Raw genomic sequence first — 16,729 nt, forward strand, 5'->3', positions numbered from 1 at the left:
ATACACTGGCTGCCAAATAAAATAAAATAATCAAGAAAAAGGAGTTTAATAAAAATCACTCTAAGTTGTTGTGGCAATTCAAAGGTTTAATCTAAAACCAAGCTAGATTTACATCATGGATGTCGGCTTATATCAGGCATCCCCAAACTGCGGCCCTCCAGATGTTTTGGCCTACAACTCCCATGATCCCTAGCTAACAGGACTAGTGGTCAGGGAAGATGGGAATGTAGTCCAAAACATCTGGAGGGTCGAAGTTTGGGGGTGCCTGGTTATATTATGGATGTGTGTTCTGTAGTATTTTAGTAATACTATTGCTACATGTTTGTCATAGCCTATAGCTAGAGCAATAAACTTATTAACTAGATTTTTTTAAAATGTGCATTTAGACACTGTTTTAAACGGGAACCGTCCTCCATATATATAAAATCTAAGACTATGATTGTGACAGTTTCCTGGCATAAAGTGATCTAATTTTCAATCACACAACATACATGGGGGGGGGGGGTGTTTTGTATTATAGCAAGCAGTCCAAACCCCCACAAAATGGGTGTACCTCTTGTGGATCATTACTTTCTCAATTTGTCCACAGTGTTTAGCTATAGAAACAGCCAGATGGAAAACTTGACTGCTGCAAATTCCACAGCTGTGCCTGTCATTTCCAGGGCTACTTTGTTAAGTCTCATATATGTTTGTTAACAGCTTGAGGCTATTAAATTCATTGGGCCTGAGTGCATTCTTATGATTAGCATTTGCAACTCAGATAATATCACCAGTGTCCTGGCAACAATTAAGAATGACAAAAACAGAATCACATAAACATCCAGCCTTCTGAATCCAAGGAAGAGGGGGGAGAGGAACAAACGCTTAAAAATGGAAACAAAAAACTCCTGCCATTCTTGTGTAACAAGAAAACACTTGATATATCAGGATGATGCAGCTGTGTAACCAGACACAATCTTTTCTTTTGTTTTCATATTTGTTTTAAAAAAAGATAAACTACAGTTTCTGGATGTCAGTGAAAAGAAAGGAGCTTGCAAGAACCTCTGGAGTGCAGCCCAGTGGGTGAAGTATAGTAGCTGAATAGAAGCTGTGTGACTCAGAGACTAGGAGGGTCGGCTTTTTGCAACTGATTGATTTCAACAATGTGAAGGATACAATAAAAGTGATATTGTTCACAGGGAGGCTGAGTGAATGAGGCTTGCTGCCTGAACAAGATGGATTAGAGGTGGTGGCATGGCCTCGGCGCCCAAAAGGGCAATGGAATTGCATTTTAAATGGATTAAAAGATTTTCTTCATCTGTGCACCAGAAGCCTGAAATTCAGAATTAGCTATCAATGGAGTACTTTAAGGATTGTCCACTATCTCTGTAAAAAGCCTGCGGATCCACATGCCAGTTTTTACGACCACCAAGTTACATGACTCAGAGGTCATTACAAAAAGAAGATTCAGAAGGCATTGGGATTGTGGGTTGTAGTAAGTACAGCAAGTCTCAAAGGTCTACCATAGGTTTTTTGAGCACTCAGCACTGTTAAGACATGTTATCTTCATGTGGACTTAGTGTGAATCACCGTATGACTTTGTCCATCTAGACAGAGTTTATTCTATGCTACAAAATCCAGTTTGCAAAAAAAAAAGAGAGGAAAGGGCATTTTCCTATGTTTGAGCTGCAGTTCATCTAAGAGCTGAAGAAGTAAACTTTAAAAAATAAGCAGTAGCTTGTTTCTGACAGAATGAGTTATCAAAGCAAAAATGTGACAGAACTTAAGGCATAGCTGCCAAGTTATCCCTTTTTTAAAGGGATTTTCCCTTATGCTGAATAGGCTTCCTCACGAGAAAAGGGAAAACTTGGCAGCTATGACTTAAGGTTACTGTAGCATGTGGGATTGTTGCCTACCGACCAAAATAGCTACTCTGGATTGAAGCCTATCAGTAATTCTTGAATATAAGCCTGATTCAGATGGCTTCTCACCTGTGATTACAAGCAATTTGTATCACTCAGCACAATGAAGATTGCTTACGTTGTTGGAATTTGTACAAGAGGTGTATGTCACATGTGCTAAGTGACAAAGCCCGGCATCCTCTCAAACTAAATGATTGTTATTAGAAACCAAATTATTCACAGAACAAGTGCTGTTTTATTTTCCCTTTAATAAAAAAAAAAGCTGAAATGACTTGCTGTGTGTAGATAAATATATTTGAAAGCAACAGTGCAATGAGTGTGACAACAGCATATCCCTTTTCCAAAATGAATTGGGAAGTACAATTCACTACCACTTGGGACAGCCACCTTCTTCTCAAGCTTTAAACTCAGCTGACCAACTCACTTTCCAACCCAAAAGGTAATTTTATAACCCTTGATGTCTTGAATCAAAAATCTAGACACCCAGAACAATCTAGCTGTCAAACCTGCAACTGAAATATGAAGACACCCCTATGGACCATTCCCCAGCTCAAGGCAAAAGTATCTAGTTCTTGTTTGAACAGCATTTGAAACTAGCAACCCTACGTATTTCTGAGGAAAGGGATAACACAAGGGAAAGTTCTGGTGAGGACTCAAAAGGCTCTCTTGGTATATTTAAGTTGATCTGAGATAAAGGTAAAGGTAAAGGGACCCCTGACCATTAGGTCCAGTCGTGGCCGACTCTGGGGTTACGTGCTCATCTCGCATTATTGGCCGAGGGAGCCGGCGTATAGCTTCCAGGTCATGTGGCCAGCATGACAAAGCTGCTTCTGGCAAACCAGAGCAGCACATGGAAACGCCGTTTACCTTCCCGCTGTAGCGGTTCCTATTTATCTACTTGCATTTTGACGTGCTTTCGAACTGCTAGGTTGGCAGGAGCTGGGACCAAGCAACAGGAGCTCACCCCGTCACAGGGATTCGAACCGCCGACCTTCTGATCAGCAAGCCCTAGGCTCAGTGGTTTAACCACAGCACCACCTGGGGCCTTTCAATCAAGGATCTGACATTGTAGTTTGACCTGCTGTCATGACACTGAACTGTTATTTAGGAATGATATATATATAACCATAAAACAGTAGTCAAAAAGTGTTCTGACATCTTTTTTATTACCGCTTTTGGCAGATGCTGCTGAACATAACAAAAATGAAACAATATTGGTAAAGAAGCCCTTTGGTTTCTTCAGAATTTCCATTTACATGTGCATTTATTTGCACCATTGTCCCAAAGACTGAGTAACAGTAAACTCTAAAGCAACACTAAAACATAGTGAATGAATAAGCAGAATGATTTGTGAACAGCAAAAGCCATCCAAAGGAAAAGTTATTTCACACAGATGTTCTTGGAACTTCAGTGGGACTCCAGTAGGAATTCAATAACTAACAAATCCAACAAAAGCTCTCCCCATGTGTGTAGCTTTGTCATTTGCAGTTCTACATATGGTACTGGAAACAGTAGGTTTGTGCTAAAGGAGAATCAAAAATGTAATGGCAAATGTATTCGAAAGAGCAAAAGGTAGCATCAGTTTCCAAAATCAACATGGTGAGTCGAATGGAAGAGGAAAGCTCTCAACCCTCTCAACCTCGTTTAGAAATAAGATATACTGTGGCTGTTCCTTCCCTTAATGTGTCCTAAGATTAACTTTTTAATGTGTCCTAGATTAGCTTTTCTGAATCTTTAACAAGACAATCCTCCAAAGAATGTCAACTCAAAAGCAGGTCCAACTGAGCTCAATGAGTCTTACTATCAGGGGTACAGGAGTATAGGATTGAAATCCTAATCTTTTTAACACTGCAATATTACATATATTTCAGCATAATATTTGTGAACAGGGATCCCCAACAAACACCAGAAATCTATGGCAATTTTAAGCCTCAGTTCAGAAGTAAACCCATCTGCATCCTCTTCACACCATGCCAAGGGATTGGAAAGCCATTCAGTAGTGTATATTAGAAATGTTTCCAGAGATTATAAATAAGAAAGACGAGAGGAAGATGGCAACAGATGTGTCACTGCAGCCGCCAGGGCACAATGAAAGGAAAGCTTGCAGACCCTAACATTTCTCCCAGTTTCCAAGTCATTAGCTGTTGGGTCTTAAAATGTTCATTCAATTTTCTTTTCAAAGGAATCAGCTGGCTCTTAGCAACAGTAATAGCCCCAGAGCAACAAGCATACAAACCTGGCAATCAATGAGAAGACGACCTCCCTTCCCCCCAACATTTGAGAAATTTCATTTCAGCTGAGCCAGCGTTCACTCCGCAGTTGCTCTGTACTGCCTTGAAATTTATTCCCATATAGCTAAATGTAGTAGAACAAGTTGATTATCCCCACCTTCTCTTGAAACAATGGCAAAGGGACCTTGTTTACTTGACGTAACATTATACTGCAGTGTTGTTGTTGTAGTTGTTGTAGTTTTAAAGCCACCAGGCACAACCAGAGTTTTAACCGAGGCAATCCATTTTTGCCAAGCCAAGTGGTGTATCTTTTCCGTTTCTGCCAACAGACGCTGCAGACTGACCTGGAAAGGCTCACATACTTTTCACTTTACCTCTTGACACTGAACTGCCTGGGAAAGAAGGCATACATACTTTTATGAGGTGGAAGTGAGGAATGCCATGGTGCCGACTTTGAATAATAGCAGCTCACAGTTCAGCCATATGCAAACCAATGGAATAAGACTGGAAAAGCTGGAGCTTCGGCACACATTTTAGCCCAGTTTTCCCATGCAGTCAGAACTGCATAAGGTAGAACAAGGATGTGCTGGCTTGTCCTACCCCCTTCCACTGCATCCTGAGCACCAATCCAACCCCCCCCCCAGCAAGTAGCGTTCAAAATTTGCCAGGCACATTTTGTGCCTAGCTCTTGGCCACTTGCGACCAAGTGAAGATGCCTGGGTGCCAAGATGGAGCTGCATGCCTGGGGATTCTTGGGTCTTGACTGTTTCACACTAACCACACATCCTGTAGAATTCTATCCATTATATTTTATGTGCACAATCAGAATGAATTTCAGAAACCAAAAAATCATATCTCTCTCTCTCTCTGCTAGGCAACTAGGCATTCTGTTTTGGCACCTGTAACCCTGTTTTAAGGAGCAACTTGGCACCTGGCTTATATAGCTTCCAACACTGTCTTCCGTGCATTGGGAGGGCAAAATGTCTGCAGCAGAGAGCTTGCTGTGCTCCTCAAGGCTACCTGTGCAAAGCAGAACCTTGGACTGTGCAAGATTCTAAAATCGCAGGATAGGAAGAGGTGCCATTTAGCACAGCAAGTTCTTTGCTACAGACCTTTGTTCACGTAGCACATGAAGGGTGACTTGAGACATGCTGCAGATGGAGGAGGGGGTCTTCATGCTGTCCACTCATCATATGAAATGAAAAGTATCTCTACAGGGCTACTCTGTGTGGGGTTTCACATTCCTCTTTCTTCTGGGAGGAGTAAAATGTAATCCAACATTTCTGAACAGTTTATTTCAGATAAGAAGCAGTGCTGTTTTGCATGGGTGATGCATGGCAGACACAGAACAGGAATAACCGGGAATTTTGAAAGGATATTGAAAGCACTCCTTTTGGGTTCATCATACCAATCAAAGTCTGATTGCAGCTTTTTATATTGGATTTGAAAGTAGTGAGAAGCACTGAGAGTGTTAATTTAGCCCTTCTATCACATAAATTTGTTATATTCATAATTTGATCCCACCTTTCTTTTGGAAAATGAGACTCAGGATGGCTGTGTGTGTGTGTGTGTGTGTGTATACGCACGCCAGAAACACCAGCACCAGAAACCTGGTATAACACCACATATAATTTTTAAAAACCTGCATAAAGCACACACAAAACCACGTCTTTTAAAATTTTGTTTTGTTCTACCTTTTTATTATGCTATTGATATTTTATGGACTGCTAGCCACTCTGAATTTCCTTTTAGAAAGAAAAGTGGGATCAAAACTTGAAAAACAAATTCTCTTGCCTCTGTGAATGCTAGCGTACTATTTGACAGCACAAGTTAACTTTGCATATCTCTAGGAATGACTACCCACAGGGAAGATTCTAAAGGTGTGTGTCTGCTTCCCCCCCCCCAGTGGCAACACAGGTTTCTATTTACCACAGAAGACAACTCATTTTTGAAGGGAAAGTAAGCAAGGCAGCAAGGCACCGCCCCTGCATAAAAGGGGTCAGAATATATAGCAGAACTTATCGATACAAGCAGAGTGCCCCAACTGAGAACTGAAAAGGAAGCATCCTGTATCAGAAGTGTTGATCAGAAATTGGGATCTTTGATGGGGGAGTTGGGGGGGGGAATGGGATCATGCACCCAACCTCTAATGTTGGTCACAAACACTAGGCTACTATGGCCATACAATGGTACATAGGTAGATAGGAACACATCTGTATTCTGCAATGATGGAGAGTACAAGTTACAGTACACATTTCGAACCTACAGGTTGTACATATATAAGTTCCAATCCATGCAATTATTATTATTATTATTATTATTATTATTATTATTATTATTAGTACTCTGCCCATATGATTGAGTTGCCCAGTCGCTCTGGGCAGCTTCCAACAGAGTATACAAAACCACAACAGTACACCACACATTAAATGCTTTCCTATACAGGGCCACCTTCAGATGTCTACGGAAGGTCAAATAATTATCTCTTTGACATCTGACAGAAGGACAGGTGCCACTACAAGGGAAGACATTCCGCCCGGTTCCCTGTAACCTCACTTCTCACAATGAGGGAACCCCCAGAAGGACCTCGGACCTGGACCTCAGTGTCTGGGCTGAATGAAGGGGAAAGAGATGCTTCTTCAAATATACAGTATGTAGGAGGTCTGCACAGGACTATAAAATATTACTGTGAAGAACAAAAGTAAGCATATGCACAATTGATTGTGTGAAGAAGACCTCACAACTGTAATGAGGTATTGCAGGAAATATTTATAGAGGTAAGCGTAAAAACACAGTATGCATGGTATACACACACACACACACACACACACACACACACACAAATCAGACAATGATGAATAAAGCAAGCTCATTCATGGAAGGAATACAAGGAACACTAAAAAGGCAACAAACTACAGACTCAGTTGTTCTACAAAAAAGCAAAGCCATTACTACTGAGCAGAAAGGAAGCATATAGTTTTCCAATTACTACTTAGCTCCACTCAGTAAAACAAAAACCAAACAATGAACTGAAGATTAACAAAAAATAAAACTAACACATAAATGGAAGGATGAAAAGCAAAATAAAAAAAGGAGATGAGTTGCAGAATATTCAGGCAGTTCAGATGAATTTGAAGAAGCAGCATTTAGTGACTTGTTAATAAAGGAATTATTTGGGGGAGGAATGTACAGTGGACGCTCGGGTTCTGAATGTGATCCATGAGGGAGGCAGGTTCGAAACCCGCAGCATTTGCAACTCGCAGCGCCACATCTGCACACGTGTGGGTCGCAATCCGGCGCTTCTGCACATGCACCAAAACCCAGAAGTAACCCGTTCCGGTACATCAGGGTTCGGCGCGGTATGCAACCTGAAAACATGCAACTTGGCGCATCTGTAACCCGAGGTATGACTGTATACACCTCATTTTTGTTGTTGTTTAGTCGTTTAGTCGTGTCCGACTCTTCGTGACCCCATGGACCATAGCACGCCAGGCACTCCTGTCTTCCACTGCCTCCCGCAGTTTGGTCAAACTCATGTTCGTAGCTTCGAGAACACTGTCCAACCATCTCGTCCTCTGTCGTCCCCTTCTCCTAGTGCCCTCCATCTTTCCCAACATCAAGGTCTTTTCCAAAGATTCTTCTCTTCTCATGAGGTGGCCAAAGTATTGGAGCCTCAGCTTCACGATCTGTCCTTCCAGTGAGCACTCAGGGCTGATTTCCTTCAGAATGGATAGGTTTGATCTTCTTGCAGTCCATGGGACTCTCAAGAGTCTCCTCCAGCACCATAATTCAAAAGCATCAATTCTTCGGCGATCAGCCTTCTTTATGGTCCAGCTCTCACTTCCATACATCACTACCGGGAAATGGAAATAATAGGTCTTGTTTTTCACAGAAGGAAAAAAAGAAGAGCAGTGAAGAAACAGCACAGCTTAGGCAGAAATCCTATCTGCCAGCTGAGAGGACACAGGAGTTGATGGATACATCAGCTACATCACTGCCACAAAATTAAGCCAGCGGAACAACACAAATGCTTCAGCAGAACAGATTAAACAAGTTGTGTTTGGGATGGAGGCAGCAAAAGGGAAGAGCACACTTAGCACCAAACCCTCTACCTCTTGAGTCCACTGTCATGTGCCTGGCAAGCAGCTCAGCTTCACACCGGCTCCAGATCTGGGGCTTCAATAGGAGAAGGTGAATTTCAAACAGCTGTGCCCATGTGGGTGACCAACCCATTCATACCACTGCAGCAGAGCATATAATATGGTGGAATTCAGCACCCAATCACAGTACACCACTACCAAAATATAAATCCTACATCCAGAGAACATAGCTCATGGCACACAATGTAAATCATGCTTAGAGCTACCGTGGGGAAACTATGGAGAAAGGGCACTCTGCCTTCAAAACTCTAGGGTTTTGAATACATTGCTGACAGCAGCACAAAACTTCACTCCAACAACTGGGAGAGGGGCAGAGCGGAGCACCCCACACGAGTAAGCAAGGGAGAAGGGGGACGCTTGCTGATAAGTACAAGTACTGCAATTATCTCCCATGTCTCTTCCCTCTTTGACGTAAGTGAATACAGTGGTACCTCGGTTTATGAACACAATTGGTTCCGGAAGTCTGTTCATAAACGGAAGCGTTCATAAACTGAAGCGAACTTTCCCATTGAAAGTAATGGAAAGTGGATTAATCCGTTCCAGACGGTCTGCAGAGTAACCGTTCATAAACTGAAGCGAACTTTCCCATTGAAAGTAATGGAAAGTGGATTAATCCGTTCCAGACGGGTCCGTGGAGTACTTAAACTGAAGCGTTCATAAACTGAAACATGGGTGTAATTGGTTCCGGAAGTCTGTTCATAAACTGAAGCGTTCATAAACTGAAGCGAACTTTCCCATTAAAAGTAATGGAAAGTGAATTAATCCGTTCCAGACGGTCTGCAGAGTAACCGTTCATAAACTGAAGCGAACTTTCCCATTGAAAGTAATGGAAAGTGGATTAATCCGTTCCAGACGGGTCCGTGGAGTACTTAAACTGAAGCGTTCATAAACTGAAACATGGGTGTAATTGGTTCCGGAAGTCTGTTCATAAACTGAAGCGTTCATAAACTGAAGCGAACTTTCCCATTAAAAGTAATGGAAAGTGAATTAATCCGTTCCAGATGGGTCCGCGGCGTTCATAAACCGAAAATTCATAAACCGAGGTGTTCATAAACCGAGGTTCCACTGTACTGTGTCTTACCTGAGCTGCATGGGTTGGACTCTTACACACACACACAGCAGTGAGAAGACACTCATCTCCACATGCAGGTCAGTCCCACTCCTCCACCACATCAAAGCCCCACACAAGGTAAACAAGGAAACAAGAGATTTGTTGCATAGCGCACCTGCAGCAAATATCTCCATGTCAGTCCAAACCCACTTTGCCCCATGAGAAAATGGTATTTTGCCCCAACTGCATGGCATAACAACACTCTTCTGTCCCAACAGCTAGGCTCGAGGAATGAACTGTGCTTCACCTGCAGCAAGGGTCTCTGTTGGCAAAGGCCAGGCACTCTGGCTTCTGGCAACGGTGCTTGGAAAAAAACAACAACCCAGATGCAAGGAGCAGAATAAGCTGCACACAGAACCCCTGTAACATCAGCCACTGTCATTTATGCCTCCCCCTCAATAAAACAGGAGGCACCACTCACTTTCCCCCTCTGCTCTCCCACTCCCTCGCCCATAACGACTGTGAATCCATCCCCAGAGACTATGCCTTCTTGTTTCTTATTATTTTCAAGTTTCTTCATTTCCTCTCTACAGATGACTTTTTAATAGGTACTGTGAATAGGACCAGGAAACCACCCCATTCCATGTAGACCCTGAGGAAGGCCCACCGGATTTCTACCAGGATGCAGCTAGCTCTTCACTGAAAAGTTGCCTACAGTACCTACCTGCAGCAGGCAGGTTCTTGCATCCTGCTTGCACCCCCCCCCATAGGAGATAGGAGCAGGGCCGGCTCTAGGGGTAGGCTGGGTGGCGCAGGGCTGGCAGGGGGCACCGCACGGAAGCCATGCAGCGCAGTGCGCCCGCCCACCGGGTGGGGGGGGGGCTTGAGCGATCTCCGCACCATGGCGCCAGACATGCTTGAGACGGCCCTGGATAGGAGGGCAACAGCTGGGAATAACCAGGGACCCCACATTTGCTCATCATCCCACAAGGCACAGCATCCCAGCAGGCAGCCCCAGGCTTCTGTCTTTGTCGTTCTGAGTTAGGAGGTGTGGACTGCAGTCGCTGCCTAAGTAAGGCATTCCCTTGACAAGCACCACAGGAGGTGAGGAGCTCCTGTTCTTACCATGACAAGGCACGTTTTGAAAACATCTCTCTTTGAAATAACCTCTCTTTTTACCCCAATCCCATGGGACAATCTACATAGACTTCCTGGCCAAGAAACAAAACACAAGTGCACTATGTATTTTTCATTGATTCCATGCACAAAGGATCCCAGAAGGAAAACAGGTGAGAAGGGTCTTTTGCATGTGATCTATGGCACACATGTGACTCAAATCCTGGAAACAATTGCTCCATGCCAAGATAATGCATTTGCTGAAAGTTATAACCAATGCTATTTTCACCTGCTTCATACTATCATTAATTAAAATTCTGCTAACAGATTATTCTGCTGTGAAAGAGAAATTCACCTTTTTAAAGGACCATAGGCCAGATCAGCTTAAAGTTCAGTTCACTTCCTTTACACAGTTCACTTCCTTTAGTGCTCTACTAAAATATATGATTCAGATCACATATTTCAAATCATTATAGCTCTTAAGGCAAGCTGTCATCCCAAAGTTTGAGGTAACAAGTCAGTAAGAATGTGGTGTGCGTGTGGTGGAATACTACTTCTCAATCCCAAGTGAAATAGTCTTTTGCTTATTAAATGCAACAATTAATGACAGTTTACTGTGATGTCCACCAAGCCCCAGCAGTTTTAATCAAGTACCGTATTTTGATCTTATATTTCTGATCTCCATCTGCCACATAGCTGCCAAGTTATCCCTTTTTTTTAAGGGATTTTCCCTTATGCTCAATAGGCTTCCTCGTGAGAAAAGGGAAAACTTGGCAGCTATGATCTGCCTGTATACCTGAAGGAGCGTCTCCACCCCCATCATTCTGCCTGGACCCTGAGATCCAGCGCCGAGGGCCTTCTGGTGGTTCCCTCACTGCGAGAAGCAAAGCTACAGGGAACCAGGCAGAGGGTCTTCTCGGTAGTGGCACTCGCCCTGTGGAACGCCTTCCCACCAGAGGTCAGAGAGATAAACAACTACCTGACATTTAGAAAATACCTAAAGGTAGCCCTGTTTAGGGAAGTTTTTAATCTGTGATATTTTAATGTATTTTAATGTGTGTTGGAGCCGCCCAGAGTGGCGGGGGGGGACGACGACGACCCGGCCAGATGGGCAGTGTATAATAAATTATTTTTATTATTATTATTATTATTATTATTATTATTATTATTATTATATTCATACATATGTTTCCATGACAGAGGACAACAACATGAAGTCTCATTCAGGGCCATGCACAACTTGGCATTACAGGAAACAGTATAAAGAACACTGATCAATATAAAAGCCCTCTGTAAATGTACTTTGTTTTAAATGCAAGAAACATTAACCACCCACTTCCTGTACTAGTCAGTTAATTTTTCTTTCCTTTTTTTACAGCTTCTGTGGGATTACTCAGATGCTGCCAAAAGGTTGTGCATCAAGCCAAAGGTTTCAGTTAGTGGCAAAATAATTCCGCTTTTTATTTTCAGAAATATTTGGAGTCTGAAGCATAGTGGGACATTCTTAAAGGCCTTAAAATAATCTAAAATCTGTTTTATACAATAGGATTCACAGCTAAAACCTTCATTTATAAAGCTGTGCCCCTAACATATTTATCTGGAAATAAGCGTGAATAATACTTCTGGGTAAAGCTGTATTGATCAGTGTGTTAATGATTTCTCCCGTCTAACAGTATTTCTGTAATTCAAGAAAAATGCAAGCAAAGCTGCTTGCAAGACCATGAACACTACAAATGTAACAAGACTATGGGCTTGTGAAGTCTTTTTTTAAGGCGAAGTAAATGGCAGAAGTTGAAGAGCACTTACTGAAACATATCAGTGCCAAAACACAGGTATTTGGAAATTCCATGCACATGGTTGCCTAGAAATTTAAAATATTTATTCTTTAACGGATGGTGGTGTTGGGGCAGGGGGTGCTGTCTGGGGAGTCAAGTGCAGCACAAGTTAATTGTTTATGTGCTTTACAGGCCAAGTAATCCTGTATATATGAATATGAATACAGTACTCATAACAGTATACTCATAACAGGACGCAGGTGGCGCTGTGGTTTAAACCACTGTGCCACTTGGACTTGCCGATCGGAAGGTTGGTGGTTCGAATCCCTGTGACAGGGTGAGCTCCCGTTGCTCGGTCCCAGCTCCTGTCTGCCTAGCAGTTCGAAAGCACACAGTGCAAGTAGATAAATAGATACTGCTCCAGCAGGAAGGTAAACGGCATTTCCGTGCACTGCTCTGGCTTCGCCAGAAGCAGCTTAGTCATGCTGGCCACATGACCCAGAAAAACTGTCTGCGGAAGCGGACAAACGTCAGCTCCCTCGGCCTGTAAAGCAAGATGAGCGCCGCAACTCCAGAGTCGTTCGCAACTGGACTTAACTGTCAGGGATCCCTTTACCTTTATATTTACTAATAACAGGGAAGTCAGGCATTCATGGAAGTGCCTTTTCAAACCTTGCATCTTGGTCTGAGTCTTGCACATGCTTCATTTTGTACCCTGGAAGATCCCAATAGTATTCAGAGAATACTTACAGTGACATCACTGTGGTTCACAGAGTTATGTTAAGTTTGGCATGTCCATAAATCTCTGCAAGATCAGGAGGCTTATGTTTTTCGGGTATAATTGAGCACAGGCTCTGTATATGTTACAGCTACCCACATTAAAACAAAGATGAAAGTATCCCCGAAAGACCCCTTTCTTGCCTGACAAAGTACGCCACACCTAAAGTCACTAACAAGAATCATGTTTGAAAACTGCTCAGAAGTGGTTTGCTGTTGGGAAAGTGCAGGGAGGGGAACTCTTCAAAACCCTTGCCTTTCCTTTTTAAATAAAATGTATAAATCCACAAACCCTCTGTCCAAAATACACACATCACTGTTTCCAGTCAACATTCCCAGCTATGGCAAGTACCAAAAAAAAGCAACAAAAATGATAACGGTCCCCAATTATTGCATTCTTAGCAGACATATCCCAGGACACCTTTAAAACAGACATTCTTGAAATCGAACAGAACTGAGGGATGAATGGAAATCTACAACAAAGAGGCTTGGGAGGCCAAGTGACTTGGAAAAGCCACACAGTTCATGCCAGTGGCTACATTCCTAAAGAGGACAAAGCCACACAAAAGGTCTCGGAGCTGCAGAGATCAAAACTCTCAGCCAGAAAAACCAGAGCAAAAGGAAGGAATAAACGAAACCACAGAGCAGAGGGGTTGTGTGTGTGTGTGTGTGTGTGTGTGTGTGTGTGTGTGTGTGTGTGTGTGTGTGTGTGTTTTCCTCCAGTGAAACTTCTCCAACAGTGGAGCAGTCAATGAAATCAAACGGGAAAGCAAAAAACCTCCCTCGAGGTCACCTTTTTAAAGGAAATCAATAAAAGCTGGGAGCGGAATGGCTTGGATCCTTCCCGAATTCCCTGGAGGTTCAAGATCAGCTCCGCTCCTTCCTACGGTACCACTTCTTCTGCGTTACTGGGCTGCGGGGTCTCAACCCAAGGCGTCCAAACTTAAACTATAGCTTGTGGACCTCAGCCAACATGCCTGTGTAGACAAAACACGAAAGGTGGCGGCGGCGGCGGGGACAAAAGAGAAGTCTGCACGGCACCGGTAGCAAGAGCAGCCGGGAAGGGGCACCCAGACCCAGGGCTGCAGACAAAGGAGTGCGCTGTAGCCGCAGCAGCGGCTGTGGTTCCTCCCCCCCCAACCCCCCAAAAGCCTCTCCTTTCCTACCCCTCGCCATTGCCAGGTATCCTCCCTTCCCTGGGAGTCTTGCTCAAACCGCGCGCGATAGACGTGGCTGTCCACAGGAGCCAACGATAAAATATTTGAGGGGCCTCCTCCCCAAAAAGTTGCCATTCAAATAATTGGTGCGCGCGCCATGTCTTGGGATCGATTATGCGGGGCGGAGCTTTCTTCGCGCGTCTCTCTCCCCCCCCTCCCCGCAATATATTTTATTCAAGTTTTCCCCCCCTCTCTCTCAACCTCCCCCCCCCCCCAACTTACAGGATGGTGGTCTGCGGCGACACGGCGGGGACGCTCTCGAGCATGAGGTGCATGCAGCGCACGGTGGTGCGGAAGCAGAGGCAGCGGCTGGGGCACCAAACGCTCCCCCTGGGCGGCGGAGGAGGCTGCTGCGGCTGCTGCAGGGAAGCGAGGGGCAGAAGGCTCCCGAGCAGGACGCCGAGGCAGAGCCCGGGGAAGGCAGCGCCCGCTCTGCGCCGGGCCATGCCGTAGAGCAAAAAACCGAGCGGAGGGGGGTGGGCGTTGAGAGGGGAAAAGAGAAAGAGAAGGAAAAAATGAAAAGGAAAGAAGGGCGAGGAGAGGTAGCCGAGGCAGCTCTCGGCTCTGCTGCCGCTGCTCTCGCTCCGGTGGTCGAGCCGGTGGTGGCGGCGGGGCTTCAGGAGGCGAGCCAGTCGCCAGCACGCAGCCCGGAGGGGGAGGAGAAAGAGGGGACGGCGGCAGGAGGGGCCGCCTCAGCCAGCCAGCTTGCTAGAAAGCAGGCAGCAGCTTCGCCACACCGAGGCAGGGGCTTCTCCTTGCGCTCGCCTGCCTGGAGCAACGCAATGGAGGGGCGAGGAGCAGGGGGCTTCTGGTGGCCTCTTCTTCTTCCACCCCACCCCACCCCCGGCCGGCGCCAGCGGTGGCAATGGCTGCTGGGGTTTTTTCCGCCAGCTGCGAGGAGGGAGGGGGGGGGAAACCTCCCCTTATGGCCACCACACCTGGCGGAGGGAAACACAAAAGACCCCCACTTCCGGCAGGCGTAGCTCAGCTGTGGTCGCGATGACGACGAAGAGTCTTCTTGTGGCCTCTTCTTTTGCAGTGGCCACGGGCACTAACCGCTCTGCAAATGGTTCCCAGTGTTGGCCTGTAAAGCTTTACAGGGCTCAGGAACTCAATACTCTCCCCAGGCCCTGCAATTGTCATCTGACACCCTTCTCTATGTCAACAAGAGAATGGCCTTTTCTGTGGTGGCTCCCAGATGGTGGAATGCTCTCCCCAGAGAGGCTCACCTGGCGCCATCATTCCCTATCTTTAGGCGCCAGGCAAAAACATCCTCTTTACCTATGGTTATTAAATAATGCATGGCCTGAAAGGATGTGGGGGAGAGAACTCTTTATTATGATGATTAACTTATTATTGGGCTGCCCGTTAGTATGCTTTTACTACGGTATGTTTTTATCTTTGATCTTTTGCAATACGGTTTCTAATGTACACTGCCCTGAGATCTTTTGATAAATGGCAGAAAAAGAAGTGGCATGGAATATAAAAGTGTTCCCCCTCACGTTTAATCGTTTCTTTATGAAGTGTGTGTGAAAGCCACTTCTCCTACTTCATTGGTCATGTCTGGACATATCTCCCGAGTTACATTTCCAGGCCGGGTATTCCTGTTATATACCTGCTGGGATTGACAAAGCATCTGACCCTCACCTGAATCTCATAGCTCTCCTGAAGAAAATGGTCACAGAAGGAAAATCTTGCATATCTCTGTGGTCCCGGTAGGTGTGGGGCCTCTGTGTGTGGATGGCCTATTGCTGCCTTTCTCAACCTTGGCTCCCCAGGTGTTGGGCTACAACTCCCATCATCCCTGCTAACTAGGGATGATGGGAGTTGTAGTCTAGCAACATCTGACGACCCAAGGTTGAGAAAGGCTGGGCCAATCTGTTTTCAGTGTGTCAGTGTGTGTCCCTTGAACATAAGGACAGGTGAAAGTGCTCCGGAATAGGTTCAGAACGCACCCAGTAATTCCACAAACACGTTAACACCTCACTCCTGTTAAGATTTAGGAAGGGCTTCCAAATCAAAGGAGTTGTTTCCAGATGGGTTTGCCTGATGTTGCACTTGGTGCCTATTGCCCCACCAAGGCTGGCATGTGGCCCAGAAGAGCCCCTCGGACTGGGAAAGGCGCCCCATCCCCGACTTCGCTCTTTAACACAAGGCTTGAAGCTAACGTCGTTAATATGAGTTGCCAGCCACTTTGAAGGCTCGGTGTGGTGAAACAGCGAGACACATTTGTGTGTGTGTGTGTGTGTCCTTTGGATGTGAGTGTCAGAACGTCATCTGAAACACCTGGGAGTAGCCCTGACTGAACTCAGTAGGGCTTACTTATGAGTAGAGAAGCATACTGTAGTGTTTGACAGGAATACTCCATGGAAGGCCACTTATACTTTTGAACTACAACTCCAATAGAGAACTGTAAACAAAACATACAGATGGGGACACCACAATGGAGGCCCTGGTGCAATGGAGCTGCAGGGATGCGGGTGGAGCTGGCTGTGGTCTTA

At 45.0% G+C, this 16,729-nt stretch overlaps 1 protein-coding gene across 3 annotated transcripts in view; it reads right to left on the reverse strand.

The window, feature by feature from the left end:
• The window catches only part of PXDN (peroxidasin), a 79,903-nt gene extending 64,830 nt beyond the window's left edge, over positions 1–15,073 (reverse strand). For 2 of the 3 annotated variants that reach the window (XR_004692271.3, XM_035109922.3), the window contains exon 1: positions 14,451–15,073. Coding sequence is in view for 2 of the 3 variants with exons in the window: in XM_035109922.3 (XP_034965813.1) it covers positions 14,451–14,674 (224 nt within the window). In the remaining variant the exon portion in view is untranslated. The remainder of the gene's footprint in view (positions 1–14,450) is intronic. The other variant, XM_035109923.3, reaches the window with a different exon arrangement.
• Positions 15,074–16,729: the final 1,656 nt, after the last annotated feature.

Source organism: Zootoca vivipara, chromosome 3 (assembly GCF_965207765.1).
Source record: "Zootoca vivipara chromosome 3, rZooViv2.hap1.1, whole genome shotgun sequence".
In the NCBI taxonomy this organism is placed as follows: Eukaryota; Metazoa; Chordata; class Lepidosauria; order Squamata; family Lacertidae; genus Zootoca; species Zootoca vivipara.